The sequence below is a fragment of the Chenopodium quinoa genome, unplaced genomic scaffold (assembly GCF_001683475.1).
Source record: "Chenopodium quinoa cultivar QQ74 unplaced genomic scaffold, ASM168347v1, whole genome shotgun sequence".
Lineage (NCBI taxonomy): Eukaryota > Viridiplantae > Streptophyta > Magnoliopsida > Caryophyllales > Amaranthaceae > Chenopodium > Chenopodium quinoa.
The window spans coordinates 4,510,617-4,529,480 of record NW_018743331.1 but is presented as its reverse complement, the minus strand read 5'-3'; the positions used below and the strand labels follow the sequence as shown (position 1 = coordinate 4,529,480).

Genomic DNA, 18,864 nt, shown 5'->3' with positions numbered 1-18,864 from the left:
ACCAAAATACCCTCATTTAAAAATTATTAGCGCATAATACTACACATAATTACAAAACATTATAACCTTAATCTAAATTAATTATCTTTCCCTCTCTTCCTTCATCTCTCATTTCATTTTTTCCTGTCTCCTCCATCTTTCATTTCATCTTCTTAATCTCTCATCTCTCTTCAAATTCCAATTCATCCTACTAGAGGGGTTCAGATCTGGTTATTAGTGGGTGGTTTGCTTGATTTGTGGTTGGATTTGGTGGCTTGTGGGTGGATTTGCAGATTTGTGGGGGTGGTTCGTAGGTGGGTTTGGTTATCGAGGTGGTTCGGGGTATTGGTGGTGTGTGGGATTTGGTGGTTTGTCGGTGATTTGGTGGTTCGTGGGGGTGGTTTTAATTTGGTGATAGTCGAAGGGTTTCTAAAGTTCGTCGATGACTTTGGTAGTTCTTGGGGGTGGTTCATCTAATCGACTTTTGGTGGTTCATCGAAGGGTTTTGGTGATTAGTCGGTGCTTCGTGGGTGGGTGGTTTTTGGGTTTCAGATCTGGTGTTGGTGGGTGCTTCGTGGCTGGCTATTTCGTGGGTGTTGGTGGTTCACGGGTGGGTGGTTTTTGGGTTTCAGATCTGGTGGTTTTTTGGGTGGTTTTTGTGGTTCTTAGGTGGATTTCGGTGGTTTATGGGTGGTTTCGGTGATGTGTGGGTGTCGTGGGTGGTGGTTCGTGGGTTCTGGGTGGCATAGGTGGTGGTTCTGGGTGGCGTGTGGTGGCAATTCTGGGCGTTTTCGGTTTAATGTAATTACTTTTTATAAAAATAAAAAAAATAAAAAAAAAATTGATTAATAGCTAATTACATGTCCATAACTTTCAATAATCATGTTTAAGAAGTTTTGCATAGGTGTGCACGCAAACCCCAGTGGCGTATACAGAATGGGTTCATTTTATTGGGTTCAAATGGGTTCATTTAAAATTTTCATTTTATTTTTTACAATTTCGAACTCACTCTTCGAAATTCCTGGATAAGCCACTGGCAAACCCCCTTTGTTGCAAATAAAGGTTAACGAAGGAAGTATATATATTATAACAGTTTTACCAAAACTAATGCATTCAGGTGGATCAAAGTGAGGGAATCCTTCATTCACCTTCGGAATGATCATATGAACATTAGTCCAACGCAAATTAGTTTACACCAGATTTTGTCATGTATTTGGATGCCAATGTTGTGGGCTTCGCCATTTTACATACACTATGTACAAAATTTACAATTATCAGATTAGCTGGACTTAGGATAAGTCAGAACCCGTAGACAAAAGCAACACTACAAAATTGAAGGTTCACCTTCAGCATACGAGCTTTGTATCGAAGATTCGGTACTTCCTACTTCCCCAGACATCATTTTTGTCAGCATAATATGATTTGATACAGCAAAGAACCCATGGAGGATTTCTTGGAGCATTCTCTATTACACCACCACTATCAACTTCAGCAACTCCAAGTAATGTATTCCACTTCCGAATCAATGCATCCATTGGCGGATTACCTTCAAAAAATACTTCCTGCCATTCAAAAACAGCAAAATTAGCATACTTCACCTCTCGACTGTCAGTATTTAAGAATGAAAGGATCTAAATGCTGCCATATCTGGCTCTCTCTCAACGAAGAAAAAAGTCACATGTCTCTCTCAAATGAGCTACGTAGTGAGATTTGGTAAACCACCAAACATTAAAGTTCCTTGCTTCAGAGCCCCCCCACCCCACACACCAAAAAAAAAAAAAAAAAAAAAAAAAAAATATATATATATATATATATATTAAACCCCACACACACAGCATAGTATATCCAAGAAATATAATCACAAGACTGGTTTGTACTCCCTCTATCAGAAATGAAGTCACGTGTAGAGGTTGTTTGGTTCAACCAAAGATGTATCAGTTATCAAACCCATGGGTATTACCTTATTCCATGTTACAAATAACCCCTTTATTACTTTTAGTCTGAACTTTAAGGGCCAAAATTGATCATTAATAATCTAAACGCAAATTGATGGTGCTTTTTAAAATTGTTTTTATAAGAAAAAAAAAAACTTTGGGTAGCTATGATTGTGGTGGTGTGATTTCAGCGGCGATTTAGGCTATCGTGGCCTGTGGGTGTTATAGTGGTGGACGTTTAGGCTAATTTTCTTTTTCTTTTCTTTTTTCACTGTCACAATATTGGCAATTTGGTGGTATTGTCAGAAGTTTTGTTGGCTGGGTTGATGGAGGTTGCAGTGAAAGTTGAGTTGGATCTGTGAATTAATTTGGATGGGTAGACTGAGGCTATGGTAGACGAAGGCGGGCGTGGAGATCGGAGTAACATTTTATTTTAATGGCTGACTTCAGGAGTAAAGATTCCCTACACCCAGGGGGGTGAGTGGGGTTTGGTCCCCTTAGTACTGAGCCAAACATCAAAAATGGGTTTGGATGATTTCAAAACCATACCTGATACCAAAATCAATTGAACCAAACGCCACAACTCCACAAGTATGTCCAGAATATGAAGGTCTATTCAATAGTTTATTTATTTAGATTTCACACAATGCCACTATATAAATAAATTAATGGGGGAAAGAACACATACCCCATCTTCAGCATATAAATAGGCATGAATTCTTCCAGTTGGGTCCTCTAAAGTAAGCCGGATCCGATAGGTTCCATCTGGAGAGCGAAAGTCCTCAATTGTCCACGGAAGTGCTGCTACAACCCGAACAATACATTTATATTTTCCGGCCACCTAAATAAATGAAGCACAACAAATTATTATACTATCCACACATGCAGAATCTTCTAAAACATTTTAATATGACACAAATTGACAAGATAGTAAAGCCAAGCGCTTTCACAGTTTGAAAATTTAATAAACAACTTTGAATATAGTCAGCGATACTATATAGACTTTGTCATTTTAGGAGTGGGTGAAAAGAATATAGGGGTAGAGATTTGTTCCTTCAGTGCTAGAAACAGGCAAACAATCTGGCAAGTATTTGGCAAACATGCAAAAAAAGGATAATTTCAAGGCCTTCTTTAATTAGCCTCAATACTGGTATAAATATATACTTAGTATAATGCTTTCCTACTTTAGGCATACAAATTATCAGTTTGAAAGTACAAGTGAGCAAATGAAATATAATTGCTAGTGATAACGTGAAAGCAAAGACAAGATCTGTTATTGTGGCAATATGCCACTTTTTTTTTTTTTATTCAATCTGCCAAAATTTAAGATTGAAAGTAAAAAACAATAACCTTAACCATTGCCATCATCCTCTTAGACTTACCGATAATTCCCAATGGCTCTACACTAAAATAATTTCTGGAGATTGGAAACCACTGCTATTTTCCCCAACTGTCAAGTACCCACACACTAATTACATGACAGGATACTCTATTTCTCCTCTACTCCTCATGTTATCACATTACCTTTTCAATTCTATCTCATATATTAATCACCTACTAAATTGTTTGTTTGAAAATGAGTGTGATAGACTCAAATGGCCCAAGCCCACCAGCACCACCAATCCGAATGTACTCTAGGAGGCACAAACAGCAGCAACCAAGGAGTGCAGCTAGTTGTAGGGGAATGAGGACAAGGGTCATTAATGTTTAACTAAGTGAAGTAGCAACAACAATCAACTGAAATTCAGATAGATTGATTCTTTTCTCAGTAGAAGACAAATAGTCATTAAGAGGGAATCACTTTTGTAGTAGGAATTGTAATACTCTTTATAGCATTTCACAGCTATAAAATTCTAATATACAAGCCCCAGAACTCTAGAAGTATAAAAGAGAAGGCGAGCTGGAATTAATATTTTACGTAAAAGCACCTCAACCTCATCCAAGACATCAAAACTGGGAAGGAAAAGAGGGTAAAGAATAGAAAACAGCCATATTCAAATTCAATAAATACGCTTCTCCTTCCCCTCTTGACATGGGAAAGAAAAGAAAAGAAATTAGAAGCTGCTATCATGCCGGATAAGTTCGCAATAAAAGCGTACAAATTATGATCTTAAAACAGGGAAAGAAGTGGGGTAGGACAAATAGTACCTGTGGATACGTCATAATGTCCATTAGGGTGACAAGAGGTACATCTTCAACTTTATCATCAACTTCTAATTATCATTCCCACAGAAGATGTAAATAACAGTTATTCATCAAGATCTTTATACATATACTAACACAATAAAGATAAGAGAGAACAATTTGACACCTGTAATACGACACGGCCAAGGAAAGCTTGTAAATGGCATCCGGTCCAACTTAGAGGATAACCTCTTTTCATAATCCCTAATGAAACATATGTACAGCCTTTTGTTGTTAAAAACAATCACACAGACCATGCAATATTGCAGATTACTAAGAGATAATGCCACAAATCTCGGATACATTATATTTACCAAATCAAAGTGAACCATGCACCAAAAGAAAGAAAGCATGTGTATTACCAACCTTTGCCTCTCTAATATCACAAGGTCTTCATTTGGTAAGAAACGGACTTTTGTTGATGAAGTTAGTACACCATACCACAAACCTTCATGTACTTTAAACATTAGGTTGATAAATTTTACCCATCTACCAGCACTAACTGAAGATATATTGAGCTTGACATTTTTTTGGTCAACAGAAACTCTCAATATAGTTCCTATAGTCGGAAATTTACACAAGGTTTCCCTGGCCAAAGGCTGAGGTTCCAATTGCAGTGGAAGTGGATTTTCCTTTTCTGTGTGTAGCCTGCACATATTCAAATTTGTTATCTCAATAACAAAGCATACACTTAAAATAAACTATACAGCCTACCCTGCTTATTCAATTTTTATAACCAATGAAAAAAGATAGTTAATGCATTCAAAAGAGCTTCTGAAGAAGCAAAGGTATAACACCTTCAGTTAATAATAATTAATAAAGGTTCTCATTTAAGTTGTTGAAATATTTGTGGGTCTTCCACAGATCCTTGATTTGATCCCCTGCTAAACTTTAAGGAGCTTGTGACTTGTGCACACTTACTTAGATAGAAGTTGAGGTATGGGAGCATCACTTCCATCCCAAACAAACAGCATCCACTCCTCTTGATCAACTTGAGACACGTGCAGAACCTATCCTCCCCTCCCCAAAAAAACATCCACGCAAAAATAAAACAAAAAGGGATTTATCAGGTATTAACAAAAAAATGGTTCTTTTACAGTCACATAGACATAAAATCAGAATCATTCTAAGATTCAATATAGTAAATGAGCAAAGGATATAAATCTTTGTTAAACTTGGTTACTGATTACGTGTCACAGCACAAATGCCAAAATCTTTGATTACAACAACAACAACCACTCCTGAGCCTGGGGTCTTTACCTGTCCAGTGCCCACTTTAAAAAAGAATATCATCAACTGTCTGTAATGTGTAACTCAAACTAACATAAAACCCTAGGAAAAAATGAGCATAAAATTGGGTGAGTAATGAAAATTGTTTACTTTCTTGGTGTCTTTTCAAAAATAAAATTGGAAAATCGAAAAGTTTTCAAACTTTATATGGACTGATTTGATTCATCAGATATTGATATGTAGAATTGTCTAAATAAACACAATCGTATGTCAGTCTCTAACTGTCAACATCAAATACTTGACACACTATAACCACTGACACCAAAATTTAATGTTACCTGTAAAAGAACAATGGTCACCAGAGATCCATGGTGTTTGTTAGTGTTGCTTACATGACTCGAATCTCTACTAAATAGATATATTGATCAGTTAGAAAAATGAAGGGCCAAACCTACACCCCCCCCCCCCCACCCCTCCCCCAAAAAAAAAAAATAAAAAATAAAAAATAAAAAAAAAAAAAAAAAAAAAAAAAATAATAATAATAATAATAATAAAATATACTTAAATAATAGTAACTATAGTTTCCCCATCTACTGACCACTCCTAAGCCTTCCAAAAAAATTTCTGTTTTCATTCAAACTTCAAATGGAGCATCTTTATAAATTCAATTGTCTTACACAAATTTTCTCGTCAACAAGGTCAATAAAACAAAATTTTAATGATTTAGGAAGCAGCAACACCTTAACAGTTACCTTGCAAACCAGATCATAACATTGTCCTTCCTTAATTTGCCTCAACAGCACAGATTCTTCTGATACTGCAGCAATCATAACAAGGTTTAATATTGTGGGAAAACCAGTAGTACTAACTTCTGGAAAGGAATCACCAACTACAGATAATCACTCAGCTTCCATATTCAGTAGATCAAATGAAAAAAGAAACTGACTGAAGAAAATCATAACCATGACAAAAGGGGTAGGTTCCATAAGTTTGCATAACTAAATGTTAACAAAACAGATGATGACATGAATCAAATAAAGATGAAATGGCTAGGAGAAGAACTAACTGAACATGGCATCAGCCTAGTAAATACAGTAAGTACTTGCCATTTACAACATCTTTATATATAGGAAAAGACAGCCAGCAAATTCTCTTGTGAATAGCCAGAGTAATCCTGATTTCTTTGGTTGAAAATGACAACTTGTATGAATAATCTTGTGTCATACTTCCTCCGTTTTTTTTTTTTTCTTTTTTCAAATTGCAGCATTTGCTTTGGGCACAAGATTTAAGAAAGGAAGTTAAAGGTGGGCGATCCCAAAAATCCCCATGTAACTACAAACAAATGAGAAGAAAAGTGGGGTAATAATTATTATCAAATGTCTAAAAGGGTAAAATGGGTATTTGGTGTGTGCAGACATGCCAAAAGTTAATGAAAGCATACCATAAATGGGAATGGTGCAATTAATAAGCAACTTCCCAAAAAGAAAAATGGTGCAATTAAAAAAACGGAGGAAGTATTATATTTATTACATATTCATTTGTCTTAGAAGATCTAAAAAAGGAGCAAAATAGTGGCAATTTGGAGTGTTTTAGTAATAGGATAACACGGCCAAGGAATCTTTGTATCAAAGGGGATAAAGGAAGTGAACAAAAAAGGTAGCAGATTATAGACTAACTTATACAAGGACAAATTATTTTGAGAAATGGGAAAGAAACCCTAACAAAAACATTGATCATGGAAGCCTTAAAAATTGTCTCGATCACATAAAAAAATTGAAATCACTAACAGTAATAATTACTCTTCCATTTATCTCAAGAAAAATACATTTACAATAATAAATCTCTAAAACGAAATTCTTTGCAACTTAATAAACATAGTCTGGTCAACTCTTACATACAAGGGGGTCATATATACTTATGTGATTTCAAAAAATCAGTTTGAGACAGATAGCGGAGCTAAACATTTAAGAGAAAAACAATAAAATTGCAACATTCAACCAAAAAGTGGCCTATTGGTACTTAACAGTAGCTAGATTGCCAGAACTCTACCTGAATCAAGCTGGAAACTGTCTACCCATTTTCTTAATCCATCCACAAACGTCGTGTCTTGGTTTCTTGGCCGAAACATAGATGAGACTTGATAGGGATTATAGTTTTCACCATTTTTCCCTTCGTAGAGCGCAAATGAAGAGAATTTTTTGTTGAAAAGGGCATAGGTTTCCTTATTATGAGTTTTCATCTGCAAAAATATGCATAACATAATTTAGGGTATTAACAGCTTAAGAAAACAGTCAACACATAGTAAAAGAAACCGAAAAGGAAAAGGAAGACAAAACGAGAGATAAGGAAAAACAGGGAAAAAAAAAAGTGAAAAATGGCAAATTTAACTGGGAAAATCAATTTACAACTCACTTGGTGTTTCTTAATTAACTGGGTTGCTATTGAGACATAAGCTAAGACAAGGTAGATAAAGGGTGAAGCTCTTCATCAGTCAAGAAAATGTGAATAAGAAACAAAATTTTTAAGATTATACAGTTCCAAAATATATTTAAACAAAATGATGACAATAAAAATTGAGCTTCCTGACACCACCTTGATTAATAAATATAGTGACAAAGTATTTCTTAAGTCCAATCAAATTGAAGTAAAACAAGGAGATCTTTCCACCTTTACAAGGTTAAAAATGTACACGAAAATGGGAAAGGGAAAAAAAGAAAAAAAAAAAAAGAGACACAGTCAATTACTAAGAGCACATTGTAAATCTGACCAAATTTACTTCATCACAATAACGGTAGATGTTTTATAAATAGAGACTACAGTCACCAGAAAACGAAATGAGTCGAAATAGAAGCTCCATGGAGAAAGAGTCTGCAAGTTGAGGTACCAAAACTTGGGAAAGTTGGATGATATCTCCCGATGCCTTAACCTGAGGAAGCTTCTCTTGAGTTTCAGCAAAGATATTAACTAAAAGTCCACGGACATTATGTGACTCATCCACAATTCTCAATGAACAAAACCAATCTGTTAAAAAACAAGAGTATATATGCAATCACATTCTGGAAAATAATAATTACATGCTAAAATAACGCAGAAAGTAGCAAATTCTTATAAACATGCGAGTGGTGATGTAGAAAAATTGAACAGATATTTTCATACAAGCTAGGCTCAGAGTAACCTTTACTTGGAATTTATCATCAACCTACTACCAGCTCATAGTTGAGGGCAGCCGTAAGTCCGGCCTTTTACTCCTCATTGCCAAATTTTTCAAGGAAATCATGTCAGCCGTCAAAGTTAATTCACACTGAAAACAGCACATATAAACTTAAAAACAAAAAAAAAAAATTAAAAAAATTGAGGGGGTAACAGGGGAGATGACTAATAGAAGTACAAATATTAACTAGTATCATCCAGATCTTAGACATAAGAATAGGATATCAAAAGCCCCAGCGGAGCAGCAACAATTGCAACCATGGATGCTCTTGTTGCTAGTGCTAAGAGGTATGCAGCCTTATCCAATACACCAATAATAGCTTAGTTAAAGACTAGTTCTGAAATACTATACAAGAACCTCATAAGAGTGTCGATAAGTTGACCCATATATATTTAGTAATGCCAACATTGTTAAACGTGTGTCAAGCATCAAAAGCATTACTCATTCGCCTAAAACCTATGTCAAAGGAAAACAGAAACCATTTAACATATAGTTTGTAATCAAAGTTCTTTAATAACATCTTCTTCCAGGACCAAGATGTGCATCCTAATTCTAGATTTGATTCTCATAGGAAGACAAATATTGTACAATAACCACAGCTAAAAGACACTTTTAACTTTAAAATCAGCCTAGCATCAACATCAGATGAGATACAATGCAGCCTAAAGCAGCAACACCACCACCAACATCTAAATCCAATCCTATTGTAAAGTGGGATATGTTACTCAAATCCGGTTACTAGTGTCAAACACGATGTCCAAATGTTGGACTCGGCCATATATGAAACATTTACATGTTTTTTACTCCAAAATGAAGTGCATTTCCCAAGGCACAAAATTGTGAATTTGTGATCATAATACTACCAACTTCACATAAACATCCCCTCCTCCTTCCCAAAAAAAGGCAGCATCACCAACAAAAGTGATACATAATGTGGTAGCTAGCATCAACACCACCAGTCCACCACCAATAACTAATACCAACCCTATTGTACAACCTACAATGTACACAGTTAATCAAACTCAGCCACCAGTATCAAACACGAGTACATGTCCAAATGTCGGATTTGACTATTACATGAAACTTTTGCACGTTTAAGGGGTTATTAAAAAGAAGAGCATGTCCAATTAAAATGTTAAACAACCATATCAAAATACTAGCCAAAAATTCAAAAATTTTAAAAACCCAACATCAAAAAATGCAGAAAAACTGGCTCAGGAAAACCTATACTCAGACTTAATCATCAATCTACTACCAAACCCTTTTCAGGGGGCAGCCGTAAGTCCGGCCTTTTATTCATCATAGCCAGAATAAATCATTTGGGTAATTTCAAAATACAATTAAAGCAAAAACCAACCAAAAAAATTTAATCTTTCTACAAAAAAATGCATGTATATGAATAAATTGAAGAATGGAATATACCTGTTCCTCTGCTTCGAGTAGGAGTACCATACTCGGCAATAATGCCGATTAGGTTAACTTTCTGATTCAAAGCAGTCATGGCGTCAGCCAATCTGAGAAATCTGTAGTCATCTCTGTTCCTCATTTTTTGGGTTTTAGGTTGTGTAAAATTGTACTCAACTAGGGGTTTTAAGGAAGAAACTGTAAGATAGGTAAGAAGACTGAGAAGTGATTAGGGTTTGTTGGAGTTTGGAGAGTTTAATAAATTTAATTTACTTCCTCTGTTTTTTAAAGAAGGAAAATTTGCTAATTACTAACACGTATTAATGTCATTTTGAAAATTGCTACACGAATTAAAAACTTGTGAATTTGATTTTACTACCAGACTCAGCTTAAGACCATTTATGACGTCACCTCTCCCTTAACTCACGTGGCCACGTGTAATCATTAGTTAAGCATTTAAATGACAAAAAAATAAATAAATAAATAAAATCCCTCTAACCCATGGTTACACCAGCTAAATTAAAACCCCTTTCTTTCTTTCTCTCTCATAATTTCACTTTAACCCTTTAACCTTCAACCTCCATTAAAGAACACTCTACAAATTGGCGTCACGAATCTTCTGCTCTGTAATGAATCCTTTACTTTGCAAAATTGACAAGAAATTCGAACAATGAAGGAAAAGGGAGGGATCACTGAAGGAGGCGAACCGAAAAGAAACAATTTACAATTATTCTACGCTAGAATTCGTTGATAGCTTAATCCAATGAAAATTCACATATTATGCTTAATTGATAGCTTAATTAAAAAAAAATTACAAAAACCCTATTGTAGACACCTGATTGTGTCTCCCCAAAACCAAACCCAGTGATGAGTATCTTTCACGTCTTTAATTATCGAGTTCGGTGAAGAGTTGAAGAGTCTCGTGAAGTTTCCCTTTTACCTCGACCTTATTCCTAAACCTTTCCTAATATGTTTAATCCAAAACCATTATTTTGTGCCTTTAAACCCAAAATAATTCATTTCGTGTCCTTAAAATCATTCATTTCGTGGCCAATCCATAAAAACGTCCAAACCAGATTATTTTGGTCCATAGTCCTGGTCCAATTATTGTTTAGCTGGATGGGGCTTGAAAAGAGTTTTTCAACGATATATTATAAACCCAAATCCGACTTAAAACGAAAGTTATGGCCAAAATACTAAATCAAGCCCAAACTGAATTTAGGTCCATCCACTACTACAAAACTTACAAAATCCAACGATTCAAGTTACAACGGTCTAAGAAGGAACCGTTGTGAATAAATTTTTTAGAAATTATAAAGAAATTCAGCAACGTTTGTCAATAAGGGATTTGTTAAACATCGCCCACAAATTACTATATAAATCACCATGTACATCGCCTGGTGTAGAAGATGCTCAACAAGCGATTGATTAGGCTAAACAGGTTGCAATTACTTCTAGTTTTTGCTTGGTAGTAGCAACTCATAAATCTCAACGGGATGGTAGAATGGATCGCATTTTGAGATGCGACCGTTATTGCAAAAGAGAAGAAAGAGATTTCAGTACAGCCACTCGGTTTGATACAAAACGGAAAGGTTGTGGGTGTGAGTTCAGAATAAAGGTTCGGCAACTAGTAAGTATTGACGGTTGGGAAGTGAAGGGTTACTCTAAATGGGGGTATCACAACCAAGATGATAGTATATGAAGTGGGTCATCGACAGCTGAGCGGCTTAAGTCTTGGTGCAAAACTGGTTGTCAAAGAAATAAGTGATGCTCAAGTGAAGCCTGCTAAAATATTAGCATCTGTGCTAGAGAAATTTCCTGAAGACCAGCCAAACCGAAGACACATCTACAACGTCAGACAGAAACTGAGGTTTGAACGGTCAGAGGGAAGGAACCCTGTACAGCAGCTTCTACACCAGGCACAAGCACGTGGTTACCTGTTCTGGTTTGATTCTGATGAAGATACAGCGGAGGTGACTCATCTATTCCCTGTGCACCCTGATTGTGCTGATATGATCAAGTCTTGGCCATCTGTGATTTTGATCGATTCAACGTACAAGACAAACAAGTACAGGTTCCCACTGGTTGAGATGATTGGGATGACTCCAACGAACCAGAACTTTCTGATTGGTCATCCAGTCATCAAGGATGAGACAGCTGCGAGTTATCATTGGGTTTTGGAGAAGCTGAGAAACTACATCGGCCCTAACGTTCAGCCATCAGCCATCGTCAGTGATTGTGAGGGAGGTCCCTTTGCCCCCATAGCAGAGCTGTTTCCAGAATCGAAGCACTTATGTGCTCATGGCACATCAACAACTGTGTGAAAGTGAAAGCCTACAACCTTTTCAACAAGAATTTGGAAAGTGTAGAGAGATTGGTAAATGGTAAATGGCGGAAGATCCTGCAAGCTACCACAGAGGCAGAGTACGATCGAGCCTTGGCTAACTTCTGGGATTCGTACCAATGGTGTCCGGCAGTGGTAAACTATGTGATGCAACAATGGGTACCTCACAGGGAAAAGTTTGTCAAATATTGGACAAACCAAGTACTTCATTTTGGAAACACTACAACATGTAGAGTTGAGAGCGCTTATAGAGCTACGAAGGAGTGGACTGATTCTTCCACCGCTGCTCTGGATACACTGTTCGAGAGAATAAACAAGGAAATTGAAACTCAGAAGAACGGCATCAAGAACTCTCTCGAGGACTCTAGGCGGCGACATGGTATGATGTATGGCCATTTCATATTTAAGATTCTCCATGGTTATGTGTCACACTACTGCTTGGGGTTGATTCTGGCTGAGCATAACAGGATGAGGGAGTTGGCTGATGAATTGGATGTTTGGTGTGGATGTGCTATATCAGTAACTCATGGATTACCTTACGTATGCACCATTCACCGCGTAATTACCCAAGATAGGACTTCGTTACATGTTGATCAGGTTCATCCATTCTGGCGGACGCTCGTTATTGGTGAGCATGCAGATACACAGACGGTCGACCATGAACAGGAGGAGTTGGAGCAGTTTCGTTCGATGTATGACCGAGTGTCCTCCAGTCATCCTTCTATTATTCGTGATGCTACTCACGTACTTCATGACATGTTCAACATGTCTTGCTTAGATCACGAAGAACCTAAAGGGGTCGAGCGACCTAAAGGTCGCCAACGGCGGAACAGGAGTACGTTTGAGTACATTCGTGGTCGTGGTCGTGGTCGTGGTCGTGGTCGTACATCGTCATCCAGTCGTAGCCAGTCTTCTTCGTCTGTGAATATGTCCGGCACTGGTACAATAACTTACTTTAATTTACGTTTTATAATGGTTTTGAGTGTACTGCTGACTTGTTCACTGTGTTTAATGATATGTTCAACAGGAAGATTTGATATTAATCAGTTTCCATACAAGGATAGGATACCTAACATCATCATGTCATACTTGGACGGGTGGAATGATGTAGTTGGAGATGGCAACTGCGGATTCCAGGTCGTGGCTGATGTGTTTCAGATGGGCGAAGACAACTACGGTTTAGTGCGTCAGTTGATGTACGGTGAAATTGCCTCTAACCGAGATGTTTATCGTCATGTGTACTAGGACGGCTTGGATAGTGCTCTGCGGCGTATCCGGTGGGGAGGAGGACCTTGCGGCCCGTCAAAATCACTATTTCGACGCGCCACTACATCTCTTTGCCGTTGCAAACATTTACAAGTGTGCAGTAATGCATTTCGAGCTGGGATTGCGTGAGACTGTCACTACACCGGTCAAAGAGTTAGCTATTGCATTTCTTGGATCGTCATACAAACATTTCATCTGACTGGACCTGTCATCCGATTTTCCTGTGCCACCGATCATACCTCGGTGGTACGCCATTCGCATAGCAAGCGTAGAAGGTTGGGATGCGCTGTATCATGACCGGATCCATCAATGGAACACCCTAGCTGCTTTTTAGTTTTTCATGGGTACACTATTTCTATGTAACCTTATTTTTGCATTACTTATTATCCTTGTATTGTATTGTTGACTACATTTATATCTTGCATGCATACTTTGCGCGTTACAAAGTAAAAAGATAATGTCAAATGTTAAAAACTGAAACGACAATGTCAAATGTTAAAAACTAAAACGATAATTTTAAATTCTGCAAAGTGCAAAGATAATGTCCTATTTCACAAACTAATATTATAATGTAAAAAATGTTCTACAAATAAACTGCCAAAAAGATCACTAATCCTTCTTAGACGCCGACTCCCAATGCGCAAGGGTCTGTTCCAACTCATCAACAACAACTCTCCCTGCTGCACTCATGTTGTCCCTCTCCAGAGAGAGTTTTTGTACGCCTTGCATTATCTTTCCCATCCACTACACACAAAAAAAAAAATGAAATTCAATAACGATATATAACACTTAAAAAAAACACAACAATAAATGTTTTATGAGACATACCGCTTCCACGGCAGTGGGCGGTGGCATATCATGAGCATCGGTGTGGTCGCCATGGTCGAGGTCTCCAATCAACCTCGGGTGCGAATACCGGTTGTACCATTCCATGTAGTAGTGGTCATACATGGGAGGCACCCCAGTTGGCGGCCTCTGCAACTCCGCAGTCCATAAACGAGAAACCATCGGAAACTGCTCCCACGTGGCAATCATGCTATCCGGCCATTGGACGACGTACTCCTTCGACGATGCAGATCGGACCGCCTTACTCGGCCATGCTGGTGGAGGAGGGACAACTTGGACGAATCCAAGCTGGCGAAGACAGCGCTGGGGCATGTACGCCTCTACGATCTCACGATACTGAATGAGTCCCGTGTAGAGGGTCCTGGGTACCCTGTTACTAGGGTTCGGGCCGAAAGACATCCAGTTCACCTGCACATAATTTTTCAAATTAGTAAGATACATATAATAGATGCATTACAGTACAAATTTAGAAATAATTTATACACTTTACCTCTAAGGGGGACATCCTGTCAAGCAATAACCATATCGATCGGAGGCGGGTAACGGACTTCTTCTCCAACCGCGGACTCCACGCACATGCACGCGGCATCCAATCATCAATTGGAACCGGGTCATGGTGTGGTTGCAATGCAGGAAAATACTCGTATATCCAGGTCTACAATAAAGTCAGACATCCAGTGATACCTGCCGCGTCAGTCCGACTCGAAAATCCTAGTTGGCGATACAAATACGCCAACGTAGCCGACCCCAAGAAAACTGGCCTACTCTGTCGGGCTCACACGCATCAACTATGTTGCGTGGCCTGAGCTTGTTTCCGCTCTTATCCGGAAATAAGGTACACCCGAGGAGAAGAAAAACATAAGCAGCCAGTTGTGCGTCGTGCGTCCTACGTGCACTGGGGTGCAAACAACGCTGCAACACGGATGCGATCTTCACACCACCGTGATCCCAAACACCAAGCGCCCTGGTGTACAGCGCAGCCCTGTCCATTGCTAACAGCTCCGCTAGCAAATCTGCCTGATCCGCATCAGTCACAATAGATAGTCGTTTACCCTCTGCGCGAATCCCAAGAATGGCCTCGACGTCATGCAACATGATCGTCATCTCACCGAACGGAAGGTGGAAAGAATTCGTATCCGGCTGCCATCGCTAAACGAAAGCCGTGATCGACGTAGAGTCAATCCGATCGTGCATGGTGGCAGGAAGGTGATTCACCCCAGTGCCCTGCAGTCGCTCGAACATCTCGCTCTCCACCGGCCAAGCCTCAGCCCATGTTCTCAAAAAGTTACAAGTCTTTTCCCGGGTTTGGCATTTGAACAAGCCCATCAGCAAAGCCCTCTCCTGGTCCTCCCAGATATAGGTAGCTATGTGTCCTAGAAAGCTAGGAATCACACTCCCGTCTACAGGCCCCCTGGGCACCTTACCCCTAACAACCCAAGAATCATTAACGACCCTCAACTGTTTTCTGCTTACCCTAGACACAGTGGACGCAGATGATGTGCCAGATCTACTAACAAACCTACCATCTCTACCCTTACGCACCTCTACCATATGCGTCTCGTACATGTCATCAAGCCTCTGACTGAATGGACCGTAATCATCATATGGTCCACTCCCATCGTCCACATCCTCATATGCGCCCTCCTCCTCCTCCTCCTCCTCACCATCATCGTCTTCATCCTCATCTCGACGGTGAACCCGTTCTCTATAAGCCGAGGCCGAAATACCACGGGATCGGATCTAACATGTCTGGGCCCCGACCTCTCCATCGAATAGTTTCTACTTCTAATATCTATATTCTTCCCCGCTCCAGGACGAAACTGCGACACCTGCAAAAAATTAAAAAATATATAAACATAAAACAAAAATTAAGAAAAATAACTACGAAAAACCAAATCAAATAAACTAAAAAACACTAACAAATGAACATAAAAAAGAAATTAACAGAACACTTAAAAAAAATTAAAGAATAAAAAACCAACACATAGAAAATATCGTAGTATATAAACATAAAACAAAAATAAAAACAAATTTACTAACCCTTAAAAAAAATATTAACATTCTGATTTTCAAAAACAAAATATATTAGACAATAAAAAATTAACACATAAAAAAAATTAACACTTAAAAAAACTTAACACATAAACAAAATTAACACAAAAAATTATAACTTAAAACAAAAAAAATTAAACATTAACACAAAAAATTCTGATTTTCAAAAAAAAATAAATATATTAGACATAAAAAAAATTAAACATTACACATTAACACAAACATTAACACATAAAATAAATTTACACATAAACAAAATTAACACAAAAAATTATATTATACATAAAAAAAAATATTTCTGATTAGACATAAAAAAAAAATATTTCTGATTTTCCAAAAAAAAAAAAAATATTATACATAAAAATAAAAAATAAAAAAAAATACCACAAGGGCGGCGCCTGGCCAGGACGCCCAACCCCTAGTGGTGGCGCCAGATCCGGCTGCCAGAACCACTGGGCTTGCGTCTGGGCTGGACGCTCAGCCACGGCAGCGGCGCCTAACAAAAACGCGACAACCGTGGCTGGGCGTCCAGCCCAGTCGCCAATCCAGTCGTTTTAGCAGCCGGATCTAGCGCCACCACCAGGGGCTGGGCGTCCTGGCCAGGCGCCCCGCCTATAACGACAGTTTTTTTTTTTAAAAAAAATTAAAGAAAACAAAAATACCTTGCCACCGTGAGCCCTCTTCCCTCCGCCGCAGCTGCCGCCAATTCTTTGCCTTGCCGCCTTCATATTGCTGTAGTTTGAATTTTTTTTTTTAAGAGAGATGTAGAAAGATGATGAGTGTTTGGTGATGAGAGTGTGAGTGTGTTTTTTTTATTTTTTATGTTAAAGGTAATATTGTCAAATCAAGTGAATTTTGTAGGTTTTATGTGGAGATTTGCGGGCGATATTTAGCAATCCACGTCAATAAACCATTGTTATAAGGGGTATATTTGACCGCTACGCAACCCACGTCTCCAATAAATTACAAGTTCAACTTCTTTCAATGAAAAAAGGATAAAGATGAAAAGAAAATAACCACAAACTCTTAATTACCCAAACCCTCATTTCTGAAAACATTTTTTTTTATTAACTTCATTTATCCTTTCTATAATTCTCTATCTAAACATAGAGAAAAGCATACTAATTTTTTCTCAATTTCTTGTTCATCTAAAAGGTTAGCTAATCAGAGGTAAGATTTCTATTGATTTTTAATTTTCTCAATCAAAATCCCTCTATATAACCGCTATTTTGCTCGCGATTGCTATGAGAATGGTGGGTTGCACTTTAACTTTTGCTTCCCAGTTTCAATTATATATTGTTTTCATTTGATTTCAGTTTGCAATTCAATTTGATTTAATTTTGTAATATCGATTTGGTTTTACTTTGTAAATTAATCGATCTTGATGGTTTCGATTGAATTTTGATTTTAATTGTTCTATTTTCTGAATAATTTCTCTTTATTTTAACTTTTAATTTATATTTGTTGCCCTACATGATTTTTTTTCTTTCAGTTTGAATTTATCTCACTTTCCAATTTCAAGTTTGCTTTCCTATTTCCCAACGGGCTGTAATTTTTTCCTCATCAACAAGTCAACAACTAAGGTATCATCTCTGAATGTCTTATTTTCTCCTTTTTTTTATGTTGTAAATTATTTCAATGTTAGTATGAACCTTAAATAATATCTTTATTTGATTTATCTTAATTTTATGTTATAGGCATTGGAGCAACTCAATGGCCGACGGAACACCTCTTTAAACAGTTTAAAGGGTAAGAAGAGTTACAGATTTTATTCAACTAATATTAAAACAAAATAATTTTAATTTTTTTACTGTAGAATTTTTCAATTATAAGAAGTGCCAAAAAAAATTGAAATGATTGTTGTTTAGCTTAGATGATTTTTTTCTTGTTGAAGTATTATATGGGTAACAAAGAAGTAGTACGGTGTTAGTACTCTTTAGTATATACTTCCGTTTTTTTTATGTGCAACTTTGAAATATTTTATGTCTCACAAATATTCCTCAAAGTTGCACATAAAAAAAACGGAGGTAGTACTTTTTTTGTAAACAATGTCTTACATACTACAGAGTACTTTATTACATTATAATTTTCCCCATGTTTTAATGCTAGGAAATTATTTTTTATAATTTGCATAAATTATTTTCCATATCATTTTAATCGAAATGAAATACATTCATGTTATATATATATATATATATATATATATATATATATATATATATATATATATATATATATATATATATATATATATATATGAGGGATCATGTGAGAATCAAGACTTATATGAGAACCATCTTAAAATAAGAACCAATCTTACACCATCAATCTTGAGATTATGGATGACTGAGATTAATTATCACTTTTCCATGCATTTTCTTGAGAACACGCATTTTAGTCATTGATATATGCTT

The 18,864-nt window shown here is 37.2% G+C and overlaps 1 protein-coding gene and 1 long non-coding RNA gene across 2 annotated transcripts; one reads left to right on the top strand and one right to left on the bottom strand.

The window, feature by feature from the left end:
• Positions 1-1,097: 1,097 nt before the first annotated feature.
• On the bottom strand, positions 1,098-10,198 carry LOC110737803 (protection of telomeres protein 1b-like). The gene is made up of 10 exons (XM_021918150.1): positions 9,961-10,198; positions 8,212-8,348; positions 7,377-7,566; positions 6,080-6,144; positions 5,019-5,107; positions 4,464-4,745; positions 4,225-4,301; positions 4,062-4,126; positions 2,602-2,754; positions 1,098-1,541 (listed from the first exon to the last, which is right to left on the bottom strand). The coding sequence occupies exons 1-10, from the start codon at positions 10,082-10,084 to the stop codon at positions 1,326-1,328; spliced, it is 1,398 nt and encodes a 465-aa protein (XP_021773842.1). The 5' UTR covers positions 10,085-10,198; the 3' UTR covers positions 1,098-1,325.
• A 6,725-nt stretch (positions 10,199-16,923) lies between these two features.
• LOC110737507 lies at positions 16,924-18,553 on the top strand. Its single transcript, XR_002514417.1, has 3 exons — positions 16,924-17,703; positions 17,943-18,033; positions 18,148-18,553. It is a non-coding gene; the product is annotated as an uncharacterized LOC110737507 (long non-coding RNA).
• Positions 18,554-18,864: the final 311 nt, after the last annotated feature.